At 37.5% G+C, this 13345-nt stretch overlaps 1 protein-coding gene across 2 annotated transcripts in view; it reads left to right on the top strand.

The window, feature by feature from the left end:
• myo1ea (myosin IEa) overlaps positions 1–13345 on the top strand; it is a 59476-nt gene that overhangs the window by 35751 nt on the left and 10380 nt on the right. For both annotated transcript variants that reach the window (XM_073858942.1, XM_073858941.1), the window contains exons 10-19: positions 682–878; positions 970–1050; positions 1510–1596; positions 2493–2579; positions 4619–4786; positions 5387–5472; positions 7383–7464; positions 9301–9407; positions 9974–10072; positions 12289–12433. In XM_073858942.1, coding sequence (XP_073715043.1) covers positions 682–878; positions 970–1050; positions 1510–1596; positions 2493–2579; positions 4619–4786; positions 5387–5472; positions 7383–7464; positions 9301–9407; positions 9974–10072; positions 12289–12433 — 1139 coding nt within the window. The remainder of the gene's footprint in view (positions 1–681; positions 879–969; positions 1051–1509; positions 1597–2492; positions 2580–4618; positions 4787–5386; positions 5473–7382; positions 7465–9300; positions 9408–9973; positions 10073–12288; positions 12434–13345) is intronic.

Here is a 13345-nt window from a genome sequence, read left to right as displayed (position 1 = left end):
GTGGAATAACCGCTGTGCCGTCTGCTTATAGCAGAACCACTTTGCTACAATTGATTTGTGTATTCAAAGCATAAGGGTCAAGTATTCTGGGTTTTTAGTAACCTGTAAGCTAGATAACGCAGTGTTCATTGTGGATTAGTTTGAATGAAAATATTTGTTTTACGTAATCGGGAGACGTGGACACTCCCTGTTTTGTTTATAGCTGGTTGGGCTCTTGTTTCTACCACACCCTTATATGTGAATAAAGAGCAATGTTTCATCAATATGACGGACTGCATCACTATCAGGGCTAAATTAGGACATTCCCATTTTAGGGAGAGTGAGTCAGTGAAGAGGCAGGGGAGGAGAAGGGCTGTCAATGACTCGTGTCTCACCCGTGCCTCTCTTGAGAGGAGATCTATTGTTGTGGTTACACTAATGAGTCATATGTTTTTAGATCTGGTATGATGTACCCTTTAGAAATTTGGCATTTATCTTTAAATAAAATGGTTGTGCTATGATGTTTTTTATGTAAATGGCTATTGTTTTCTGCTTTAGCTTAAAATATATATATATATTATTTGCACTTTTTTATTGTTTACAACCCTATCAGAACAAACTTAGTTTTTAGGTCATAAAAGAACAAGTTGCAATTTTTTGTTTGCAAATAAGGACTTTTTTGTTTTTGCTCTCATATCATAGTTCTGGCATTTCCTGCTTTTCTATTGGGCATTGATGAGCACCGTCTGAAAGAAAAACTCACCAGCCGTACGATGGATGGCAAGTGGGGGGGAAAATCAGAGTCAATCGATGTAACGCTGAATGTGGAGCAGGCGTGTTTCACGCGTGATGCTCTGTCCAAAGTTCTGCATGCTCGGGTTTTTGACTACCTGGTAGAGGTAAATGCAATTCGCACTTGCATCCCTCTTTAAAACTATAAGTTAGTGATGGAGTAAGCATTTAACTCTTTTATTATAATGTTTTCTGTAGTCAATCAATAAAGCCATGGTTAAGGAACAACAGGAGCTTAACATTGGAGTGTTGGATATCTATGGCTTTGAGATTTTTCAGGTAAGAGTATTATCTTTATAATTGTCTTTATCTTTGTGTCTGGGTTGGTTCCCCTGTCTTTCTGCATACAGATTACATATAAATAGGATTATCAGACTAATCTGATAATCTTTTGTCTCAGCATCAGGAAGTACTTTCAGAGAACTACCTGCGTTATTCTCATAAAAAGGATAAATTGGATAACATTTAAATCAAATTGCTTTGCAATTTGCATTTATTTCTGAAATGCACCACACACGATGAGGAACTAATATATAAACAATTAGTTTATATAAGCTTAAACATTAAACTTATGTAAAAACACAGTGATACAAATATGGGGGCTCGTCCGGGATAAGGGTGCATGTAAAACACAAACTTAACAAAATGCAGCCGAACCAATAATCAAACAAAGAGCTTTTGCTGGAATATTTTAGCCACACTATCAACGGAGCATGTACGTTTCTGTTTGCTTTTTAGAAAAATGGATTCGAGCAGTTCTGTATCAACTTTGTGAATGAAAAACTGCAGCAGATTTTCATTGAGTTGACTCTGAAAGCTGAACAGGTAAATTTTTCTCTTGTTGTTATGATGTGGATTTACATATAATTAGGGCTGTCACAATGATTGAATAATCGTCTCATTGCAATTGTTTGACTTCATCGCGATGATTTCAGATCACCGCAATGATTGCACATCTCTTTAAAAAACACAAGGGGAGCTGCAGAGCATGTATAAACGAGACAGTATCAGACGGTGCTCCTTTACTGACAGTGTAATGCGATACATTGCAAAGTCGTTCAATACAGTGGAAAACAACGCATTTAAAGAAATGCTGCGAAACTTTGATAAGCAGTATGAACTGCCAGGTAAAGCATACATTTCCAAAACAGCAATTCCAAATTTTGGGAAGTGAAGGATGCTATTCTTAAGAATCTGTAAGGAATTTTTTTTTTTTTTTTTGCAGCCACTACAGACATTTGGTCCAGTACTAAAATGACCTTAGTAGGATTAGGTGTGAAAATTATTTCATGAACAAACAAAAAAATTATGAGAATTAAATGTAAAAGCAATAAAACAGACAATTAATCGCCATGATTGTCACAATTAACCGCCAGCCAAATTTCATAATCGTGACAGCCTTACACATAATCTGTGATCTGTACGCTGATCCCTTTCGTGATTCTTGCATCAGTGAATTTGACTAAATTTGCAGTGATGTGTAATAATAATAACAGTAATAATAAACCAGTCTGGCTTTACTGATTGTCTACCTCTGACTTAGAAGAGATAACCAGTGCTAGATTAAAAATTTGGGGTGACACCTGGGGTGCCCATTCAAATTATAGGGTCACCTATTTGGGCACACCCCGTAACAGAGTTCTTAAGTGACAGAACAGAAGTGCAAACACATCTGCTCGATCTGAATTCATGTTATTTCTGTATGTCTTTCTTCTTTTTAGGAGGAGTATGTACAAGAAGGAATTCGATGGACTCCCATAGAATACTTCAACAACAAGATTGTCTGTGACCTCATTGAGAGTAAAGTTGTAAGTTTAACTGTGCAAATCAAGCATCTGTCTATTCCAGAGACTTTATCCGATTTGTTCTTCCCAAATTCAAACAGTAAACTAAGACTAAAAGAATTCAGATTCACATTCACAAACCTCCTTTCTCCTCCCATAACTGTTTGTCTAATGGACTCAAACTAGCTTATAATGGCTTTAATTCAATTTGCTTCACTCACAGAGAGACTATGAAATTCACAACAAGAAGATCTTAACCCATTCATCTCTGTCTATCATGCCTTTGTAAACCACACTGGTGAAAGCTAATGCCTGTCTGTAAGAGACTTGCTGGTGGTGTTCTGTGTAGAGAGAGTAGCTATTCACTCCCTGCAGACTGGACTCTGTATGGACAGAGAGATAAATGCATAACTGAGAAACACAGTAGCAATGAGACAGTCTTACAGTATAGGCAGCTGAGTTTACAGTATGTTTGATTATGATATTAGTGATCTCTTTAATCACAGATTTATGTATTTAGATTGCTTTCAGAAGTCTGTAAAATGTGACCCTGGACCACAAAACCAGTCTTAAGTCGCACAGATTTATAAAAAATATATTGTAAGGTTCAAAATTATACATTTATCTTTTATGCCAAAGATCATTATGATATTATGTAAAGATCATGTTCCATGAAAATACTTGACGTAAATATATCAAAACTTAATTTGGACAATTTAAAAGCGATTTTTTTCAAAATTTTGATTTTTTTTTTTGCACATTCAGATTCCAGTTTTTTAAATAGTTGTATCTCTGCCAAATATTACTAACAAACCATACATCAATGGAAAGCTAATTTATTCAGGCTACAGATGATGTATAAATCTCAATTTCAAAATATTTACACTTTTGACTGGTTTTGTGGTCCAAGGTCACAAATATGATCTAAAAACAGCTCTTGAGATCTAGGACAGATATAGCATACAGCAGTTTAGCTTTAGGACCAAGATTTTGTATTGGGAATCAAGTGCCGATGCAACAGTGCCGAAATTGCTTATGTACGTACAAAATGATAAATTGAATACAATAAAATGTCATTAAACACATAAACAAAATAGTCACTAAAATATACACAATTCTTAACATGAATAATTCTAACCGATGAGACATATTAGCAAGCGAAAGCTAAATTTGTACTATAAATACGTGGACATCAACAGTAAAATGCATAGAAAACATTTGATGAGAAAATGCATTTTAGTATCATAAATATCCCAATGTAGATTTATTACAGACATGTTTTTTGATTGGTAGCCTAATATGGCAGTGCTACTCAAACTTTATCGCCATGCGGCCCCCCCTTGTGTATGGTGGATCCCTTCGGCGTCCCCCCCAAAAAAATGACATAAAACCATAAAAACCTAAATTCTAATTCTAAAACCTAAATTTTGAATCAAACAAAACACATTAAATTATATAATGTAGTGCTGTTGGTTAGTAGCTTTATTTAATTATACAGAATTTACAAGACTTTTTAAAACTGTAAAACAAATATTTGGTGTACCCAGAGTGCGTATGTGAAGTTCTAGCTCAAAATACCCCATAGATAATTTATTATAACATGTTAAAATTGCCACTTTGTAAGCAAAAATGTGCTGTTTTGGATGTGTCCATTAAAATGCATATGAGCTGATCTCTGGACTAAATGGCAGTGCCGTGGTTAGAAAGTGCAGAGTAAGGGCCGGTATTATCACCTTCTGACATCACAAGGGGAGCCAAATTTCAATAAGCTATTTTTCACATGTTTACAGAGAATGGTTTACCAAAACTAAGTTACTGGGTTGATCTTTTTCAAATTTTCTAGGTTAATAGAAGCACTGATGAGGACCCAAATATAGCATTTAAACATGGAAAAAGTCAGAGTTTCATGATATGTCACCTTTAATGTATTTTATACAATATCAGAAAACTGGGCCCCCAGGCACAATCTCACAGCCCTCAGTTTGAGAACCAATGTAATATAGAATTTAGTAGGTCTTGCTTTCTCTAAAATTTAACTAACGATTGTTTGTGGTCATTGGCAGAATCCTCCAGGCATCATGAGTATACTGGATGATGTGTGCGCTACTATGCATGCAAAGGGTGAAGGGGCAGATCAGACAATGCTGCAGAAGCTCAGAATGCAGATCAACAACCATGAGCACTTTAACAGCTGGAATCAGGGCTTCATCATCCACCATTATGCCGGCAAGGTACGTTCTGTTAGTTTATCATTTATCACTTTTTGTCCGTTTCTGTATCTTTCTCATTTTCTGTTTCTAGTTCACTTTTTGTTTCCTGGGGTGGTTGAGTTTGTCAGTAGGCATCCAAATACCTTGGGTTCAATGAGGCGTGCTGTGAAGGGAGCCAGGGAGGGCCGTTCACATCCTGCAAGACCATTGCATTTATAATGAGCACGTTCCACGGACAAAAGCAAAGTCTTGATTAAATAATAAATCTTAAAATCCACATTTCTACATCGATTTTACAAATATAAAAAAGTGAAATCCCCATAATACTAGGGTCTAGGGTGCATCTATAACATTGAGCATCTCATCCAACCTGACAGAACAACCTTGGGTCGACCAACTGTGTGAATTTGCTGCAGGACTACCTGTTTGCCCTACCAATGGAAGCCAGAAAGAGTGTTCAAAAAACAATATGCAGTTCCGTTTGGTTATAATAGTGATGCAAAAATTACACAATTCACTTAAGGCTTGATGCTTTGTGATGCTTTAATGTGTCTCTTCAAGTGTCTAAAAAATCTGTTTAAATGTCCTAACAGTGTCGGTATGTGTGCACCTTCTCTCCAGGTGTCTTATGATGCAGAAGGCTTCTGTGAGAGAAACAGGGATGTGCTGTTCACCGACCTGATCGAGTTGATGCAAAGCAGTGAAATGTAAGTGTCGCTCCTCTGTCATACCATAGGTTATTCTTTGAGTTGAAATCATACTCTTTAACAACACACAATGAATTAACGTTCGCAGTTGTTGTTAGTTTTATGTTAATTTTAACTAATGGTTGGGTTTGATACACGGTCAAAAAAATTGTCAAAATATGAACCCCACCTGTCACTGGGGCAGAACCATTTCAAAAGGTACAGCTGTGCACCTAAAGAGTCCATATTAGTACCTCAAAGATACATATTAGTATCTCACATATGTACATATTGGTACCAAATGTAAAGACATCTGTACCTAATGGAATATATTAGGACCTTTTTAAAGGTAAACACCACCGTTTTTCAATATTTTACTATGTTCTTACCTCAACTTGGATGAATTAATACATACCTGTCTTTTTTCAATGCGTGCACTTTTGGTCTTTGTACAGTGCTTCTTGAATGAGTTATATTTTGTGCCCCCATACTTACTCATGTAACAGTCTTTAAATAGGGAAAACATATAAGTGTTTGGTGGCTTACAAATTCATCCCTGTTTGGAGCCATAGGAATGAATGGGGCTAGGCTAAATGCAAACACATTCACAATGCGCTGTACAAAGATTAAAAGTGCACACATTGAAAAAAGATAAGTATGTATTAATTCATCTAAGTTGAGGTAAGAACATAGTAAAATATTGTTTTCCTTTAAAGGGTAGCTCTCCAGTGTTACATTTTTTCTGACAGTGTATTCTGAGCCAACCATGGGTTTAAATGACCCATTATTTTTAAAGGGGTAAAAATGCTTAAAGAAAATAAATCTTATGAATGTATGGAAATTCATGCACCGCTTGTCTTATTCTTTAACGATTGTCTCTAAAAGACTTCTCATACAGGCCTTTTTTAATATGTAGACTGGCACATCTTAATATATGTATATAATCCAGCCAGCTACAGGCTGAGGGCCCATGACAAAAGTGTGCCGGGGATGTCATAATTTTAGAGCCCAGACGGTCCTCTGTCTCTCAGGCAGGGCTGTAAAATGCGTCCACCAGTCTTATGTGTTCCTACGCCTCTTATGGGCCTCAGAAGCCATCTGTGCATGCAGTCGCTTAGCGTCTCCTTGTAGCCTTACTGTGTGCACCCTTTTGTGAATCTTACTGGGGGTCCCATTACAGACTGCATTCAGACACGTGCTGTCATGCATAGACACACACAGTTCAGGGGAAACTTTCTTTCCACCACCCAGAGGGTCTTATACATGAAACAAAAGCAAGAGAAATAAAGGCACATTGTAATTGTCCATCTGTACAGACGTAGCCATGCAATTACTCCTCACCTTTAACCCTAAGGGTTTACGAACAAAGCCGGCTTATGTTTTTTTTTTAATATTGCAAGAAAGGCCCTAACATCACAAAACTATTGTGCCTCCTCCACAATACAGGTATTTTTGGATATTGTACACTATAGAAATGCTATCAAATGTAACTTAAGAAATTGCTTTAAAAATAACAAATCCTGTCTGGGTGTTAAAAATATTCTAGGTTTACAAGCTCTGTAGGCCGAATCAGTGGCATAGTTGAAATGGTCACATGTACTGAAAGTTACAAATATTAAATAAATACACTTCAATGCTGTTACAAAAAAAAAAACCGTATAATAACAGTAATTACCGCTAAATGCTTAGGGAGGATGTTCGGCTAACAGTTAGTGAGTGTTAGATAAAAACCACAGGTCTTCAAACACTGGCCTTTTTCCAGTAATGATGAACTTTAAAGCAATGTGCACTGTCGGGAATTCATGTGACCCTGCTGGTCTGCACCAGAGACATTCAAAACATTCCTGTCTCTTTCTCCTGCTGTATTCATCTCTTTCTCCCTATTTCACCACCCTCAAATCATTCCCGTCTGCTTTGGTTCCTTTCTCTAGACCTTTCATCCGTGCCTTGTTTCCAGAGAACCTGAATGCTGAGAAGAAAGGCAGACCCACAACTGTGGGAAGCAAAATTAAGGTAAGTTGTGATTTAAACAGCTTTGTGAGCAATGCATTCAGCCTCCTGAATCACATATGGAGGACTCCACTACAAGAACTGCATTCTCTTTGTAGACTTTTGAGTGCTTGTAGGTTGCCTCTGTTTGTAGTAATATGGGTTGTAGATTGATTTTGTGGTTTTAGGTAAAAATGTATGAATGCATAGGGAAGATCACCCTTCTGTGTGGACACTTAAAGGCGGGGTGCATGATCTTTGAAAGCCAATGTTGACATTTGAAATCACCTAAACAAACACACCCCTACCCCAATAGAATCTGGACCTTCTTTTCATAGACTTGCCCCACACATACGCATCCCAGGCAAAGATATTAGGTGTGTTCGACTTCATGCCGTGCTGCGCAGACCGATCGGTGGCTGACTTGAAACAGTGCATGCCGGTTAGTAATTTTGTCCGCCTGAGTCAGCCAGCGTAGTTCGCGAAGAGGAGCTGCACGGGCTGTAATGACGACACAGCAGTTTCACGATTGGTCGGATTCACCGCATGACAACAATCATGTGTGTTTCGTGTTTATTTTCACACCCTCAGTTCCACGAATGCTCACAAATCTTTATTTTTATAACAGTTAAAGCTCTTTTCATGTAGTCGCAAGGGGTTGAAGGGAACACGGCAGTCACGGTTCGGTTCGTATCAAGGTTCAGGCGTCACGGTTCGGTACAATTCTCTTTCTTACAATGGAGAGAAACTTTAGTACTTAAGCTAATCTTAAAAACATAGGTGTCCTTATCGGTGTTATTGTGAGATGTCATGAGTATGAACTGAAATGCATTTAACATACTATCTCGTATTACAAAAATGTATACCACTTGAAGTAAACTTGTAAAATGTATTACAAGTGTTACCTAAATAATTTTTTTATTATATTTTAGGATATTTATTTCATATTAATGTACTAAAGAACAAAAAATGTAGGCTTGTAGGTGTGTATACTTCACGAGGCGCTGCAAGAAACGACAAGTGGATGACATCAGAGTAGCAGTTTGATACGAATACATGTACCGTTCCACCCCTAGTAGTCGCGATGTTATATTGTGTCATGTTCATTCAAATAAAATGGATAAAAAAGTAGACCCCACTACATTGGTATTTAAATAATATATACTTATGTTGAACTTTATTCCTGTAAAAACATATTCTGTAAGCCTCTTCAGTTCCACTCATGCTCATACATGGAGATTCAACACTTTTTATGTTGTTTACATCTTACAAATCATGTTTACTGCGATAAAGCAAGCAAACGCCACGTGATCAGCCATGCCTGACGTAAATCCAGCAAACTACTGGAACCACAGCGTGTCCGACTTCACAGCGTTTCAGCTCCTCCCCGCCTGCACGTGGCTAATCTCTCCGATCGGTTACATCCAGCCGCAGCCGATGTCGAACACACCTGTTGTTTAGTAGACACGCCCCTTACTGCTGATTGGCTACAAGTGTGTTTTACAAAGCATTTTTCAGAAATCGTGCACTCCGCCTTTAATAGTCTTCACCTGTTTATATGCTAGGTGGATGTAAAAATAATTATTTGAGATTATTAAAGCTTCATGTATGGTATTTAGAAAAGAATGAGGAAAATGCTGAGATTGCATACATTTAATATGAATTTCAGTGGTCACACTGCAGGTCAACGTTTCAAAGGTTTTTCACTGCCTATATACGAAACTATAACTCTACCACTGTTCACACAGATTTCTGGTTATGAGTGTAAGATTAAAGTTAATGCTGTAATGGTGTTTAAAAAAAAGAAATGAGGTCTAACTTTAGATGATTCACACCCTGTCTTTGTTTTACTAATGACAGAAACAAGCCAACGATCTTGTGAGCACTCTGATGAAGTGCACACCCCACTACATCCGCTGTATCAAACCCAATGAGACGAAAAAGCCCAGAGACTGGGAGGAGAGCAGGTGAGAGTCTGCAGTCACATTCTCGTGCCTCATAAAACTTGTGTAACACGTGTTGTGTTACAAATCTAAAATGCATCAGAATTCATCTTCTAAACATAAGGAAAACCAGGTAGCAAAGGATATTCATATATTATTTCTCAGCATGGTTGTTTCTTATCCTGACAGTTCTTTCACCTTTTTTGTTTACTTTTCCTGCCCTTTTTCCTTCTTGGCCGTAGCGTTTTTGGAATGACATGTGGAATGAAATGTTCTGAACCGGTGCGTTGTATTGTTCAGGCTCTAATGGTCTTCCTGTTATGATGGTTTGTGAGCGTTGTTCATGTCGGGCAGTATAATTAGCACTCACACTTCATTTTCAGGATGTGTAGGATGTGTGCTTTTTTGATTTTCTTTTGCTTAGTTAATTTGTGGAGGCTAATGGGGAACTACCAAAAATTCCTTATTTGGCAATCACATAATTTCTGTAAAGGGACTTTTTGAAGCCAAAAGCATTAACTCACACTCTCTCTCTCTCTCTCTCTCTCTCTCTCTCTCTCTCTCTCTCTCTCTCTCTCTCTCTCTCTCAGAATGAAGCATCAGGTGGAGTATCTGGGTCTGAAGGAAAATATCCGAGTAAGGCGTGCCGGCTATGCTTATAGAAGAATCTTCCGCAAGTTCTTGAACAGGTAAACGCCGTCCATCCTCACGGCCTGACAGGGGCTACTGAAAGTCATGTGTTTAAATGTCCAGTGAGAAGAAAGCACATTCACTAAATAAACATCTTCAGAAAGAGTGACTATCGTATAGATAAAGTTATTGCTTGGCTATGAGTGCCAAGAGCTCTGATGAGAGATGCAGGTAGAGCTGAAAGATTGAGCTTAACCCTAGTAAAACAGTGGATGCTTAAGACCAGGACATATAAAACAGATGGCATTTCAGTGTGTCCTAGGTAGTTACTGAAGCTCAAATTGGCATCATTCTAATAATTTGCGGGACATACCACCTCCATTATGACAACAAATACTAATTCATGTGCTTTAGTTGTTACATTCTACTTAAATGTAATAGTCTGAATCATCCATGTCTGGTTTGTTAATTTTAAAGGATTAGTCCATTGTCTTAAAAGAAAATCCAGATAATTTACTCACCACCATGTCATCCAAAATGTTGATGTCTCTCTTTGTTCAGTCGAGAAGAAATTATGTTTTTTGAAGAAAACATTCCAGGGTTTTTCTAATTCTAATGGACCTCAACACTTAACAAATTTAATGCAGTTTAAAATTGCAGTTTCAACGGAGTTTCAAATGACACTAAATGATCCCAAACGAGGCATAAGGGTCTTATCTAGCGAAACGATTTTCATATTTGACAAGAAAAATAAAAAATATGCACTTTTAACTCTTTCCCCGCCAGCGTTTTTAAAAAAGTTGCCAGCCAGAGCCAGTATTTTTTATGATTTTTACAAAAGTTTAATGCCTTCCAGAAAATGTTCTTCTTAAATATATAAACAAACAATATATCAAATGAAAGAACAAACCTTCTGCTTTCAACAAAAAAACCTGTTTCATCCTACCTTCATTAGTTCTCTTTTTATCACTTCTCAAATATGGGTAGGTTTCTTCAAAAACACCCAATTTTGAGCAAAAAGCTGAGATCATTTCATTTTTGTGAAGGACTTTTGATAGAGATCAGATGCAGAGCGATCTTTAAAACATACACAGAGTTCTTTCACGTGAGGCGCTACTTCTGGGTTGTATAAGTTGCGGCAGTGCCACCTGGTGGATAATAGGGGTAATGCGGAAAGCTGGAAATTATCGTCATTGGAAGGGAAGCATTTTCTCTTAATTAACGAGTTATCTCATCAATGGTGGCGAAAGAGTTAAACCACAACTTCTCGTCTATCTTGGGTCCTGTGACGCGCCAGCGCGACCTCACGCAGTACATCATCACGTCAAAAGGTCACGGATGACGGATACGAAATTACACCTCAGTGTTTACAAGTGTGGAGAAAGAGGACCGTTCCGACGTTGTTTTATGTCAAATGATACCAATTAATGTCTTTGTGTCAGTTTATTGTTTAAAATGGTCCACAAATGTGTGTTTCATATATGTAACACGTGACCTTTCCACATCATTACGCAATTACGCGAGGTCGTGCTGGCTTGTCACACAGCCGGAGAAAGATGAGAAGTTGCGTTGCATTGTTTTTAATTTTTCTTGTCAAAAATGACAATCGTTTCACTAGATAAGACCCTTATGTCTCGTTTGGGATCGTTTAGAGTCCTTTGAAACTCTGTTGAAACTGCAATTTTAAACTATATTAAAACTGTTATGTGTTGGGGTCCATTAAAATCCATTAAAATGAGAAAAATCCTGTAATGTTTTCCTCAAAAAACACAATTTCTTCTCAACTGAACAAAAAAAGACATCAACATTTTGGATGACATGGTGGTGAGTAAATTATCCTGATTTTTTTTTAAGAAAATTGACTAATCCTTTAAATATTTTCTGTTTTATATAGCAATATTCTGTTTCTGTTTTTTTTGTCTGGTATTCATGTATTTGTATTGGTTTTATATTGTGTTTTTAATCCCTTGTAAAGCACTTTGGTCAACGGTTGTGTCTTAAAAGTGCTCTATAAATATTGATAAATATCTTCTTTTTAGAGTAAGAATAATTCTAACTCCACACTGCATATTTAAACAATCTTCAACTTGAACTTGGCATTTTGTATGTTATATAAATGAAAAAGTATTTTATGTGTTATGCTTTCATTCATTCCCAGATATATTTGAACATCCCACACAATTTGATCTTCAGTATTTTTAATGACTTACAGTAATTACCATTTTATTAGCTGAACTCATTGTGTTAGTCTTTCCACTCTTTTTTTGTGTCTCAGGTACGCCATTCTCACAAAGGAGTCGTGGCCAACGTGGCGCGGGGACGAGAAACAGGGAGTACTTCACCTCCTGCGCTCCGTACACATGGACCAGGACCAGTATCAGCTCGGACAAACTAAAGTCTTCATTAAAGCCCCAGAATCGGTAAGACCTGACAAAGGATCTACAAAGGATCTTCATTCTCTTCCTTTAAATCCAATAGAATTTTTACTGTATGTACTTTGTTAGCATAGCAAACAGCTGTGTATTTAATTGCCAAAAATAAAAGTGCATCAATACAGTATACATCCGATTCCACTTAAGAAATTACATTCGTGTCTTAATATGCTACATATTAACACTGCACATTTCATCCTATGACAAATAACAGACAAGTAACAACTTATCGTTTCTATCAACAATGCATAGATTTAAAATCTATGTTCCAGTCCTGTTTCAGTGGCAGTGTAGAAATGAAACGTAAGAGTCCGTCATTGTCTCGCAGACATACAGCCAAGCGCAGAGTGGCGATGAATAGCAAGCAGTCACTAGGGAGGGAGGTGGGATGCTGGGTCAGTCCCACGTCAGCACTGTTAGGTCAACTTTGCTCTGGATCTGATACACAACTGCTATGCTGTGATGGTAAAGCAGCTCCTGTTATGTCCAAGACAGCTTTGCTTTTTCCACTGCGATTTTTTTTTCAGATTGCTTATGAAAGCACTGCTTATGGCTAAACTGTGATCTCACTGTTGACATTTAGATGTACACACACACAGAGAGAGAGAATAAGGCTCTGTGGCTCAGCATGAATACACCAGATTATCCAAAGATGTGTGACTTTGGCATGTAGATGTTAAAACATGGCCTTTCCCGTGTGCGTATGTGTAATATTTAATATGGGAGTGGCCAGATCTGAAATGCTTAGCCTTTCAAAACAAAACTCCTTATGAGATAAGGTGCTGACACTGACTAATTAGTTCTTGACTAAAGGAGTTTCTTTAGTAGGAGAGAGAGAGAGAGAGAGTGTTCATTTAGTTGTTGCTCTGCCAAAATAAACTCGCTGATCCCAATGAGAGC

The sequence above is a fragment of the Misgurnus anguillicaudatus genome, chromosome 21 (genome assembly GCF_027580225.2).
Source record: "Misgurnus anguillicaudatus chromosome 21, ASM2758022v2, whole genome shotgun sequence".
NCBI lineage: Eukaryota > Metazoa > Chordata > Actinopteri > Cypriniformes > Cobitidae > Misgurnus > Misgurnus anguillicaudatus.
Note: the sequence above shows the minus strand (reverse complement) of the source record. Positions and strands in the feature narration are given on the sequence as shown.